The 13256-nt window shown below is 41.8% G+C and overlaps 1 protein-coding gene across 1 annotated transcript; it reads left to right on the top strand.

Moving 5' to 3' along the window:
• Positions 1-7850: 7850 nt before the first annotated feature.
• BCL2A1 (BCL2 related protein A1) lies at positions 7851-12141 on the top strand. Its single transcript, XM_013192750.3, has 2 exons — positions 7851-8679; positions 10186-12141. Exons 1-2 carry the CDS (start codon positions 8260-8262, stop codon positions 10288-10290), a joined length of 525 nt encoding a protein of 174 aa, XP_013048204.1. The 5' UTR covers positions 7851-8259; the 3' UTR covers positions 10291-12141.
• The last annotated feature ends 1115 nt before the right edge of the window (positions 12142-13256 follow it).

The raw sequence follows: 13256 nt of genomic DNA, 5'->3' as shown, positions 1-13256 counted from the left end.
AAATGATGTTCATCTGAGTCAGCTCTTACCTGCTCCAGCTCTGCTGGGCACGTGGCCGTGGACTCATCGCCACCAACAGCCCAGGCGTTGGCATCCTAGTGTGCCCCAAACCAGCTGAGCGGCACCATGAGTGGCACTTCTCCTGGCAAGCCTCCTTGGGAAGGCTGCTAAATACAGGCAAAAGACAGACACCTGACTGTAATGCTCTAATTTCCTCTATTTTAGAAGCAGGGAAGTGAGTCACAGAGAGGCTAGAAGCTCTGTCAAGGTCATGCAGGAAAGCCGTGGTATGAGAGGCAAATGTTTGCTGAATCAACAAATGTTTTGGAGAAGCCCATCCCGCAGATGGGGAAACTGAAACTCGGAGACCCGAAGGGTTCTGCCAGACCATGTGAATGCTGACTTTTATACAGGGTATAAAGACTTTAGGTTTTGTGGCTTGCCACCTTTTGTAGAGAGCCCTGGTCCCTGCCAAGGCGTTCAGCTGCCGATTGAGTTGTGCTGCCCGGAGACAACAACTCCCCCAGTCCCCACAGGCAGCCGGAGAAACGAACTCCTTTTGGAGCTGCACTGGCCATTTATTAGCTCGCGAATATAAAGGCTGGATGTAAAGCAAACTAATTACTTCTGAAGGGGGCTTTTTGGAGCTGAGCTGTAAGTTGCAAAATAGGTTGGGAATGGCTGTTTATTGTCAAGCCTCCAGAAGGAGATTAAGGGCAAAGGAGAACCAAGGATGTTGCTATTATTTATGTTGCTTGAGCACTGGTCACTGGATATGCATTTCTGATTAGGTGATTAACAGTTATCTAGCACACAGAGCAAATAAAAACCTTGTCTAACTCAGTCAGCCCATTCTCTCTTTAGTTTTGCTGCACTAAATCACGTGAAACTGGCTATTTACTGTCACTCCTTAATATCATTAATCTGCTGTGATGTCATATGTCAAAATCAGGAATAATTAAGAAAACATACCAGGTCTTTTAACTAAAGTTCTCTTCCCTTGAAAATCAATAACTTTAGGCTTCATTTAGCTCCCTGTAGATAGATTCATGTCCCCGCACAGATGAAGTTACCAAAATCAATAGAGCTTTGCTGAGGCATGGGGGTCAGCCTGTGCAGAGCTCCTCTGACTTCATGAGCAAAGCACTCACTGCCGGGTCCAAGCTTCCATCTGCATTTGGGTTTAAAAAGGTTTCTCGGCTCTAGAATAAACTATGAAAGCCTTTGATTAAGTCATTATGATGCATAATTCCCTGGCACGCCAAGAATCTAGTCCCAAATTGATACAAAGGCAAGTCTGCTAAGGATGAATGGGTGCTCTGGGGTTTTATTGTGAAAACTCAAAATGACGTATGCTGAACTGCTGGTGCGGAGTTTATTTGTTGTTGCTACTGATAGCCATTACAGTGCCTTGCCAATTAAACGCAGTCATAATGAAGTACTATCATGGTCCTGCTCCCACTGCTTTGTGAAGCCAGCGGGCTTTGGGCAGGCTCAGCACTTCTCCCCACGCTCATGAACAGGGACAGGAGACTCCTTATGGGTTTAACAGGTGAAAGTATCAGCAGAAGGCAATCCATGTCCTGTCTGGGGCAAGCGGGTGTTGCTTTACTGTCTATAACAATCAGCACAAACTATCGATTATTTGAAAGGGTCTAGAAGAGCTCAGCTTTCTGAAAGGCAGAGCATTTGAGGGTCTGAGCAGTCACCGGTATTAGCATCATTACTGACATCGTTATAGTTTCTGTGCAGGCTTAATTCTGTGCAGGCTTTGGATGAACCAAAGGCTTTATACGCAGACATTACAATGAAGTGATGCACAAATGTGGTTCAAGGCACTGAACGCTGTAAAGATATATGACTAAAAAATGAGCTCAAAAGCAAAATTCCTTCTGCTGTGGTCAAAGAACAGCAGCAGGTCTGGATAACTAGTCATGGTAGCATCAGCTTCCTTCAGAATTATTTAATAGGACATCATTTCACTTAAAAAGATTGAGGGGCTAGTAATATATGCTCAGACAGCACGGTAATGAATGTGGTATAAATACCTGGAGAGACAGATTAGCTAGCTATTTCTGCTCACGGCCCTCTCCTAGGAGCACAAAAATGCCATCTCAGCAGGCCTTTTTTGGAGGATCACAAAATCATAACAAACACGGGGATAAAAATATACCATGGGAGCTACAGCTAATTTCTTGCTACAATTTGCAGCAATTTACACATAATCATTGTGGGTTTGAAAATACTGCACAATGCCAACAGCAGAGTGTGTGCTGAAATGGTGCAGATCAGCATGAGAAAGACACTTTGGATTAAAAGCCCCCCCTAGAATAGTTGTATGGGATATTAGGTTCGTGAGTTCTTCTTGGCACTTGGCTTATGCAGGACATTTTTATTCTACTATATACAGTCCAACTTCTTAGGCTATAGGTGGATGGAATGAATTTCATACCAAATGCTTTTACACTCTGGAAAAGTCCTACCAGATTGCAATGTAGTCTGTCTTCCTGGTACGTTAGGTGAAAGGCTTTTTTTAAAAAAATAAAGCTGAAAACAGCAGGCACTAGCACCACAATGTTTTCATGCAAATACACATTTGAAGAAGTAATAAAATTGTGGTAGAAATACTGAATTAGGGTTCAGAAACATATTTTAATATAAATATTTATTTTGAGCATATGAGACTTGCTAAAATCACATTACACATTCATGTCATTAAACATAATTTCATTCAAAGCAGATCTGGATTGATTATAAAAGAGGAAAATATCTGCATACTGTAAAGATGTATTTCAATTCATTTTTATAACTTGAAATAATTCAAGACAAATTGCAAAGGGAATAAAAATAAATGCACTCCCAGACTGGACCCTGCATATAAAACAAAATAAGGGCGAGTTAGAAACCTCCATGAAGAGTGATTTATAGCTGAAATACTAGCGTTGCTACAGCCCTCTTTTATAGGGTCATGAACAGAGGGGATATCATAAAAGGTGGACTAAAATGATTTATTAGAAGGGTACATTATCTTCTAAAGGAGAGATATTTAACCTATGAATCACTAATACTTGACCCAGTGCAAAGGTTTCTGGTATTAACAGGAGCAGATGCAGGCTTGATTTGAAGGAGGGAGAAGTAGGGAAGCAAACGTGCTCCTGGGAGAGCTGGTGCAGAGGACTGCGAGCCTCTGAGACATCCAGGTAGCTTGCACCTGGTGAAGTGAATTGAATTTTAAAGCAATTTATTTTAAAAACATGAGATACATAAACTTCCTTTGGAAAACCACATAGAAATGAATTTAAGAGCACTCTCGACTCCTTTAATCTGTTAGTCACCTTATTGAGCAGCGACAATTTTTTCGGAAAGCACCAGAAGGAACTGGGCACTTATATCCTCTTTATGCTCAGCAGAAACTTTTTATTTCAATTTTGTTTTTGTTTTGAAAATCTCAACCACTGGGCCCTCTGAATGCTAAGTAAGGTTCGGGTATGTGTCTGAAGTGCTGTGCAACCACATTTTAAATGTCACCACGATTTAAAGTATCTTTAAAGCATCGACGCGGCTGATGTTGAATGCCTGCCTCCCCTGATCCCATTACGTCCCAAGACACAGGTCTAAACCAAAGCTGCGGATCAATACACAAATGGACTTTGCACATGCTCACGTTGCACCTGCTAGAACAGTGAATCAAAAGTCAAGAGCACTCTTGCCTTGTGGGAGTGTGGGACACACAAAGTTTTGGTTATCCTATTGAGGCATGAGCCTTTGACTTACCATTTCATGAATATTCCCAAGCAGACCCATTCCTTTTATTTAGCTTCTGGGAGCAAGTATTTTCAGCAATGAAGATGGCTTCAGTCTGAAGTGCTCCTGCTGGGATCTGCAAGATCTCGCTAAGTTTCTACCAAGAGTTGTTTGTGCTCCATTGTCCAGGAGGCTTAGGGAGCCTGACTTTTTCATGGCTCACTGCTGACAAGCTCTGATGACTTGTTCAAATTATCCTAATCCTGGATAAACATTTGGAAAGGCATGTGAGAACAAAACATGTGTCCACACACATGCACATGATGACAAATGGCACATGCATCGTGAAGCAACGTGCTCGGCTGCCCCCTTGACTCATGGTGTTGAGAGAGGTTGGATCCAGAAGGCAAGTTGTGAGCTGTTACCAGAGGAAGTGGTGAGGCAGTGGCTGGCCCTGAATAGCACAGCCATCCTGCCCCTCGCGGTACTCCCCTCACATCACTCCAGGGGTCAGGATGGCCTCTCAGAGAATTCTTCTCATGCTCAGTCAATGGAGAGCTGCCGTGTGCGTCTTCACCTGAAAAATCCTCCCAGACACACTGCATGGTATTTTGAGAGCAGGAGAGAGCCCGTGCCGTATTTCTCAGCCCTCTACCATTCAGGATTACACCACAGCTCAACAGAAAGCTGTTGGAGCTACTTGTTTCAGCTTTCCGACTGGTTCTGAATCTCTCAGTTGGCCCAGAGGATGCAAAAATAGCTGCCCCTATCCTTCCTGGAGTTTGTCTTCTGTGCTGCATCAGCATCTCCTGAGGCACACAGAATGTAAGCGGGCTCTAAGTCTTTCTTTTAATTGCCACAGAATTTGAGATCCAGGATCCTGCTACAGATATTCCCTATTATATTTCCATCCCAGAAACATTAGGAGATGGGAAGGAGTTTTTTTACGATGAACCGGTCCCCAAACTCCTTATGGAGATAAGCTTCCCAAGCTCCGGGCTAAAGATCTTGGCTGATAACAAGTCAGGCGACGTGGTATCATTGATTAATTTAGATCGTTACCCGTGACGAGTCCCAGCGCTGCAGTATTTCAGCTCTTTGCTGCATACAGGATCTAAAGCACCGCGAGCTGGTGTTGGAGACGCTGAGAGCCCAGGACCCGTGCCTGCAGCCAAGCCGGCTGCGACTAGGTGGCAGCACTCCACTGGGCAAAGCAGCCCGGGGACTTCTCATCCCAACACAGCTCCGCAGCTCGCGGAAAGCCAGCTTGCATGTTCCATGCTGTAGGGGAGTGGAGGGTAAATAAAAGTCACCAGAGCCTCCTCAAGTCTTGTATCAGGGCTGTGCGGGACAGCTGGAAAGTTACAAGTGAACCGAGCGATGAAATCCAATACTGCATGAAAATCGTCCAGGTTTGGACACAAAAAAAATGAAGAAAAACAGAAAAATTCTGCAAGGATTTTCTCAAGGCCTCAGACTGTTCCTTCAGACAAAGCCTGGCTGCCTTAGAAGAGTTCACTGTTCCCAAATTTACCTGGGATGTGAACAACTCCGGCAAGGCAGATGCAGCACAAATAGCTCAGTGAAGCTGAGCTATTGCCATTTTGCCATTTTGGCTTAATTTGGTCTGAAATAAGATGAGATAACATTATCTCATACGAGTCCATTTTATGAAAAATCTGTCAACTCAGTTCCCATCTGTTCTAGAAAAAAAGCCTTTTCAGGTTAGGGGAGGATGTGGAGCTAACTCTGCAGAGCACAGATTTAAATTAAAGTATTTGAAGCCCCTTTCTATGCCCGGTAGCAAGGGGAGGGTTTGCATTTGAACTTCCATGTCAAGCTGGTTTCTATTTCAAACCTATTATCAAAAATCATCCTATATAAAAGAGAGAGTACATACAGATAAGAGGAAAAGAAGAAAGAAGTAGTGCGCTGTACGAGAGTTCACTGTAGGCAGCAGTGTGGAGATCCAGCAGGTAGGAAGAAGAGCAGAGATTCATTAAGTTCAAGGTATTCACTTGTAACTAGAAAATGTGAATAAAATCTGGTAGGAGAAAGGAAGGCACAGCCTCATGTACAAAATGAGAATCGGAGCATTGCAGTGGCACGATGCAGGTAAGAGATCCCGAAGCTGACTTCTTGCTATGCTCAGAGCTCAACTGTAGATCTTGAGAAGACTGCTCTGGTCTGACCTTTTATATATACACATATATATATATGTATATATATATATGTACACACACCTTTTGTATATATATGTATGTATATACACACATATACACATACACATACATATAACCTGTCAGGGCTACTAAACATCCAGCACTTAGAATCACACCTGCCACCACATGCTGTTGAAAAGCAAATGTGTCTAACATTGAGGTCGATGGACCTGGGGCACCTTCAGCAGCTCCATCCCCAGTTCTGGTCACCGGTGTCACAGCTGCTGTTCGAGATGTCTGCTCCGAGCTGCCACCCCCCTTCTGGGAGCTGCGTATGAGCTTCACCTTTCAGCCTTGTAAGAGATCAAGGGGCTGGAAGTGGCAGTGTTTGTACCCAAATTGCCGAGATATTAACATTGATTTCTTTCCATAATGGCGACATATTCATAGCCTTATTTCATCAGCCTCCTCGGAATCCTAAATGTTCCACTAATGAAGAAATATCTGCCTCTGCCTCTGCTCTGATGCTGCAGGTGGTGAAGAAAACAAAACTTGTCTCTGTAGGTATTGTTCACTGTTCCCATATTCAACTATTACTTATATTCACAATGAATACAAACAGCTTTTCATTAATCAATTATTAAGAGAGTCAGGAGTGGGTTATAACTTCATAGATTGTGCTATATAGAAAAAGGGTTCTTGTGATTTTTCCTTGAGTTAGCCCTGTTTGCAGCAAGCACTTGACAGGAGGGAAGCTGTCTGGGTACAGCATTTTCACCCCTTTCTCCCAGAAATTTCTGCCCAGATTTAGGTGAGTTGGGTAGAGGTAAGAGCTGTCACGTCCTTCTCTTTTTTTTTTTTTCTTTTTTTTTCTTTTTTTTTTCTTTTTCTCATTTTGTTTTGTTTTCATTTGCATTCCTCATAAAAATGTTGGCAGTTTGCTGAACTCTTCCTTTGCTTCCAACAGAAAGAGAGGCAAATGGTAATGGAGTTTCCCAGGAACTACAGCGATTGATGTCTGTGCTGCGCTGGTGATACCTTGAGGTTTCGAACCCCGCTGTGCATGGAAGATGACTGTGTCACTCTGAACCTGGTTCACCTCATACAGAAGAAAAACCCAGCGAAGGAAGTGGAAAGTACACGTTTGTAATTAACGGGTTTCTGCAAAACTGTGATGTCAGAGCAGCAGCACATACAATTTGAGTGGGCTAACTAGGGCTAGCGATACACTGACAGCACAGTTGTGTTGCAGTTGGAGATTTGCCTGATGCTCCGGCAAGATCAGGCTGCCTCGGGAGAAGTGGATTTGTCAGGAAAAGGGGGGGCTAGAGACCTCTGCCTCTTCTCCCCCAAAACAACTGCTTGACCAGAAATTTGAATCGCAGAGCAGTCATTGTAGGCATCGTGATGCTTTTTTGTTATCTGTCATGAAAGAATCGGATGGTATTACACATCACTAGCTTGGCCCCATATTTTCAGCATCGTGTTCTGACATGCTGACTCCATTAGCATTGTCTTTTATACTAATATTTTTTTTCACACCAGAACCCCCCAGTGGGGGAAGGAAATCCTTGAAGCCATTCACTCAAATCTTCAAAGAAGGACCTTGAAGAGCACTCACAGAGAGAGTGTGGGAAACTTTGGAACGGGGAATAATGCTAAAAAGCTGGCTTTCCCCTTTTCCCATCCATATGTGCACCACTGTTGTTTTCCCACTTCTAGCTGTTACATAAAGCTCCCTGCCTGATGAAAAAGGTTTATCCATTTTTCCATAGTGTTGGAAACTTCCACCAGTTTCTTTCAAAATGAATGTGAAGCAGAGATAACCCATAAACCTGCAATACAGACTGCAGCTTTAACCGCTGGCACTGAAGATTGGGGTGGGGGAAGCTGGGGATTAGAGCAGACTGCAAGTTCCTATAGCATGCAGCTTTTCAGGCTTTTTTTTCTTTTTTCCAGCTAAATGCTTAACCTTTGCTAGCAAACACCTCTCTTAAATGCCAAATCTTTGCAAGTGTTACATAGCAAAAGTCCCTAGGAAATGACAATTTACACTGCTTAAGAAATGTGGTAAGTGGTGTTTTTAGTTGTAGAATCATACTATTTATAAAAATAATAAATCACTCAAGATTTGTTTTCTCCCCCGAGCAGACGTTTTTTTCTTTCACTTCCGCTTTGACATATTCCACAACCCACACGATCATTAAGTGACTACACTTTTACAGGAACTTCCGTGGTAAAATAAAAAAAATTCCATCTAAAACCGAAGATACAAAGCTGTGTGCATGTCTTGTGGCTGCTCATTATTGACCCTGATTAAGAGCGGTGCACTGCTCTCTGAGCTTCATACTAAATGGAAACTGCTGAGTTCTATTACGTTTATTATTTAGCTCAAGATTATCTGCAGTATGTGCTTCAGGAATCACATCTCGGACCAGCCCAAACCAGAGTTGCTCATGTCTTGCGAAACATTGCATCTTCGCTGCAAGATCAAACAGAGGAGGCTCTCAGACCCTTCCTGGACAGGATTGATATTACTTCTGTAGATGTTGCCAAGAGAATTTTCAATGGTGTCATGGATGAAAAATTTGCTGATGGAAATACTAATTGGGGAAGAATTATGACCATATTTACTTTTGGGGGTCTTCTCACTAAGAAGCTTCAAGAGCATGGAGTTCAGCTCACTGGAGAGGAGAAGGAGCAGATCTCTTATTTCATTACAGAGTACATCATAAACAACAAAGCCGAATGGATAGATGCAAATGGTGGCTGGGTAAGTTTCAGTTCAGCATCTTCTAATTTTTCCCCAAAATATAGAGTCGGAGATTTTTCTTAATTAAGGAAAACTTGTTACAGACACTTTCAAAAACATTTTATTAAGGGCTTTACGTGGTGGCTTAGTTTATGATGTCTGTAATGTCTGCTTGAGACTTACAGAGAAATCTTTGCTTCTGCTTTAAATGGAACAATGTTAAAAGACATCTTTCTTTTGAAAAAGGCACTTTCTGTTAACAATCAAAACCCTAGAGTTAATCATAGGATTGTACGATAATTCAGGTTTAGAGAGACATCAGGTAATCATCTAGTGCAACCTCCTGCTCCAAGCAGGTTAAACAAGGCATTCCATCAAAACTTCCCATTATTAAATCTAAAATGGAATGCATCCTACAGTTAGTGTAGCAATTATGCTTTTGTAGAGGAGTTGGTCCAAAAATACTGAAGTTCAGAGTAAGGGAAGAATACACAGGTCTCATCCTCACAGTTAAATCAGTACTTCTGCTGTGGATTTCATGAAGCCACTATTTAATCCCCCAAATCAGTTGACTTAAACACATTTAGAGGTAAGAACGACTGGAGACAAATCTCTTCTGTTTGTTTGGGCTGAGATAATCCTAGAAGTTCCATATATCAATGGTCCAAGCTGAGAAAAGCATTTGTCAATATGTGGATTACTTCGTCAAGCTGCTGAAATTCGCTTCTGCTGGTGGAGGGGAGGTCCCTGTTGCTTTGCACAGTTTCATCCCACCAATACCTTTTTCTATTGCAGTTAGGGGAAGCTGAGTAACAGTGACATCAGAGTTAGTTATTTCCCTGGTACTTTTTTTTTCTTTACCTATTTGTAAATGTTACTTTCTCTTTCCATCCCCTTCTAGTCCTACTTCTCTTATATTTCCTATTTTCTATTACTGTTTTTCCCTCAGTTGTTTTTTAGTGTTTTTCTTTTCCTTTATTCTCCCTTTGTTTGTTTTGATCCTTCTCTGGCTGGTAACAGTAAAAAAAGGTGAAAATGAGTCATGGACCCTTGATGCATCAGATTTATTGTAGAGGCTTCTCTCTTCATCTCTTGCAAATAGAGTCATTTTTATTTTAAAGAAGTATCAACTCCAGGCAGCATTCTGTCATAACATGTGGCCCATCATAGTAGAAGAAGGAGGCTTAAAGGAAGATATTTATAATCATATTATTATATCAGAAACACAGTACTTGTATCTTCCTTTAAGATGTGGGCTCAGATGATACAGTTCACATTCATTTTCTATTTACACAGGGAGGGCATGGTCTTGACTTGGAGATAAAACAAACACTGAGCAAGGTGCAGCTATTTTCACCTACTCATTTTAAAGCTCTATTCATCTTTTTGAGGCAGAGCTCCGAAGAGCTGCCTCTCTATGCGCAATGGTGTAGCACTTTGTTAACCTGATACTAGCACAATGTGGTCCATTTTTCCTGTACATGTTGCTTCTAAGCTGTCCCTAACTGTGCATGTTCTTTTCCACAGGAAAATGGCTTCCTAACAAAGTTTGAAAGAAGATCACTACTGTCTTTCTCCAAAATTACAGACATATTCGTAGCTCTTTTTTCCTTGTTCAGAGAGTACTACTGAAATAATGGACCCGCCATTCACGCACAATCTAGATATTGCCACAAGCTTCATTGCTAAGCTTTCCTCCAAGCAGTATCAACTAGAAAATAATTTTACTGTTTTTTTTTTTAATTTATTTGTATTTATTTTGACTGAATGCAAAGTTTAACATGCTCTCCTAATTGCCAAACCTAAAGAAAAGACCCCTCTGAAGAGGAATTGACACAGCAACATGCAGCAATGCAAGCCAACCTTTCCAGGCAGGACTGCTTCGAGAGAGAGAGAGAGATCGTCCCCCACATCCAGACAGTTCTTGGAATCTCTGTTGCACCTCCATGAAAGGACATTGATTTACTGAAATACAATCCAATGGGTTAGGAAACAAACTTTAATCTCATTTGTTTTGTAAATGAATACTATTGTAATGCATTTTTATTGCAACATTTGTATAAGTAAAAGGAGGGGATTCCTCTGAAGAAAAAGGAAATGCAAATTCCAGTGTAAAAGTGGGTACAAATTACTGACACAAAGCAATCTTCATAGTTAGAACGAATTGTGGAAACTATCACCTTGGACTTGTACACTCACTCACTGTTAATGCAATGGTATGTGTTTCTTTGTTGTATTTTTAATTGCTCATATCTACAGTGACTGTTCCTTCAAAATTTTGTAATGTAGTCACCTGAACTTTTTTAAACTAGATTTTTTTAAATAGAGAAATACAAATTATTTTAAAATAAGAAATTTGTGTAAATACACTAATATTTTTGAAAAATACATTAAAATATATATTTTAAAGTCTTATGATTGGCCTCATCTCTTTCAGAAAAACTGGAGGAAGGGGAAAGATCTATCTGGGTAAGATAACTCTCAGAAAAGCTGTTACAGAGCTACTGGAGAATCTAAGTAATAGATGGGTTTGAGCTGAAGCCCAGGGATGTCAATACTTTAATTTTCTGTAGTACTCTTAAGTGTTATATGGTAGTTTATACAAGAAATGGATAGCTTTTTGCAAAATTAATGAACTGGATCAGCTTCAATGACAGTAATTGGTGTTTTGGGATACACGGCCTAGTCAGCAAATTCACAGCTAGTTCCTAACAGATTTCCAGACTTTTATAGTCTGGGACAACTATTGTTTTGACTCAAGTTCCATTTGCTTTCAAAATTTAAACTGTCAAGAATTCATTTTAGAAGGGTTTTCTTTAGCTGTGGTGAGTGCCCTACATTTGGGGACTAAGACTAGGTCTAAATAGTCTTCTTTTGTAGACATGGTGGGAGGTGAACCGAACAAAGGCAGCCACGGGCCTGTGGCACACAACAGCAGTATTCCTCGAGACAAATCCTCTATACCATGAAGGCTTTATGACACCAGCAGAATGAACCAGCCTCCTTCTGGTATTGGGCTCTCTCTCCAACTTGCTGGGTTTAACTAGAGAACACACGCACGCGTTAACATTCGCAAGAAACAGTACTGCTCCCTCTTCCTCTCCAATGAAAGCAATAAAGATGATTTAGCATGTATAGCAGGATTTCTGAGATTAATTTTGTTGCCGCTGAAGAAGAGATGGCAGCTTCCTGAGGGCATATGGCAGCTAAAGGAAAACATCCCCTTCAGGACAACTATGGAAGTTTCTGTCAGGAATGACATTTTAAATATATTTTGTCATATTTATTTATTTATAGTCTCAGTCTTCAGGATAAGGTCAATAGTTCTTATTCAGTTCCCTTTCTTATGCCATTTAAAGCTCTTACTGTGTTATGGCTAATACCAGCCTGTTAATACTATATTCACTTCCTTTTATACTAATCTAGTAACTTATTTTATACTGGGGGGTACAATTTTTGGATTAAATATAAAAGACTATCCGACCCCTTAAAAAGTCTAGATGTTGTAATGATTTGATAATTGGCCTTTCATGGATAAGGCCTGGGTTTAAATAAAAGAAACTTAGACCACTGATAGTTCCTTAAGCTCTAGATTATCTTCACTAGGACATAAATAATGTGTTTGCTCTGCATTTAAGAGCAAAAAAAGCTGGGCTGAGAGGCTGCACCTCGAGTTCTGTGTTCAGTTTTGGGCCCCTCATCGAGGCCCTGGAGTGTGTCCAGAGAAGGGCTACAAAGCTGTTGAAGAGCCTGGAACACAAGTCCTGTGAGGAGCGGCTGAGGGCACTGGGGTTGTTTGGTCTGGGGAAGAGAAGGCTCAGGGCAGGCCTTACTGCTTTCTACAACCACCTGAAAGGAAGGTGTGGGGAGCTGGGGGTTGGCCTCTTCTCACAGATAACTAGTGATAGGGCTAGAGAGAATGTCATTTAGTTGTGCCAGGGGAGGTTTACGTTAGAAATGAGGAGACATTTCTTCTCAGAAAGAGTAGTCATGCACTGGGACGGGTTGCCCAGGGAGGTGGTGGAGTCACCGTCCCTGGGGGTGTTCAAGGAAAGCTTGGACGTGGTGCCTGGGTACATGGTTTAGTGGGTGACATTGGTGGTAGGAGGACAGTTGGACCGGATGACCTCGGAGGTCTTTTCCAACCTTACTGATTCTACGATTCTATGATACTCTGTCCAGAATCTAAACAGACTATGTCTTAAAACAGCAGTGATAACAGTTAAATCTTCTAAAACAGTATAGATATGCTTTATTAAACATCATGGGTTTATGTATGACACTGTCCGACATGTTTTACCCCCTGTTCCAGGGCAGTGCTGTTTCACCGACAGCAGCTGCCAGTGGTATGTTGGAGTACACAATGCTCTTTCCAGAGCAAAAGATGCAGCCAACAAGCCGCACGTAGGACAGTCGGTGACATCAATACACACAACAGTTAGATTGAGATGTTTCTCAGTAGCACCTACAGCAGATGTATGAAAGTGCCTATTCCCATATTCCTGCCAAGGGAGAAACCAAAGGACACTTGCAGCATCTCCATTTTGACACCCCCATCACCCAGGCCAGCACCCGTGGTGTGAGGGGGCGTGAGGCTG

This window comes from Anser cygnoides, chromosome 11, assembly GCF_040182565.1.
Source record: "Anser cygnoides isolate HZ-2024a breed goose chromosome 11, Taihu_goose_T2T_genome, whole genome shotgun sequence".
NCBI classification, from domain to species: domain Eukaryota; kingdom Metazoa; phylum Chordata; class Aves; order Anseriformes; family Anatidae; genus Anser; species Anser cygnoides.
The sequence above is the reverse complement of the archived record's forward strand: the minus strand, read 5'-3'. Positions and strand labels throughout refer to the sequence as shown.

Excerpts from the sequence above, each read along its gene's own strand:
- BCL2A1 (XM_013192750.3), top strand. The coding sequence starts at position 8,260 with ATGGAAACTGCTGAGTTCTATTACGTTTATTATTTAGCTCAAGATTAT. Across the intron at positions 8,680-10,185 it reads TAGATGCAAATGGTGGCTGG|GAAAATGGCTTCCTAACAAA; the intron begins GTAAGTTTCAGT and ends TCTTTTCCACAG.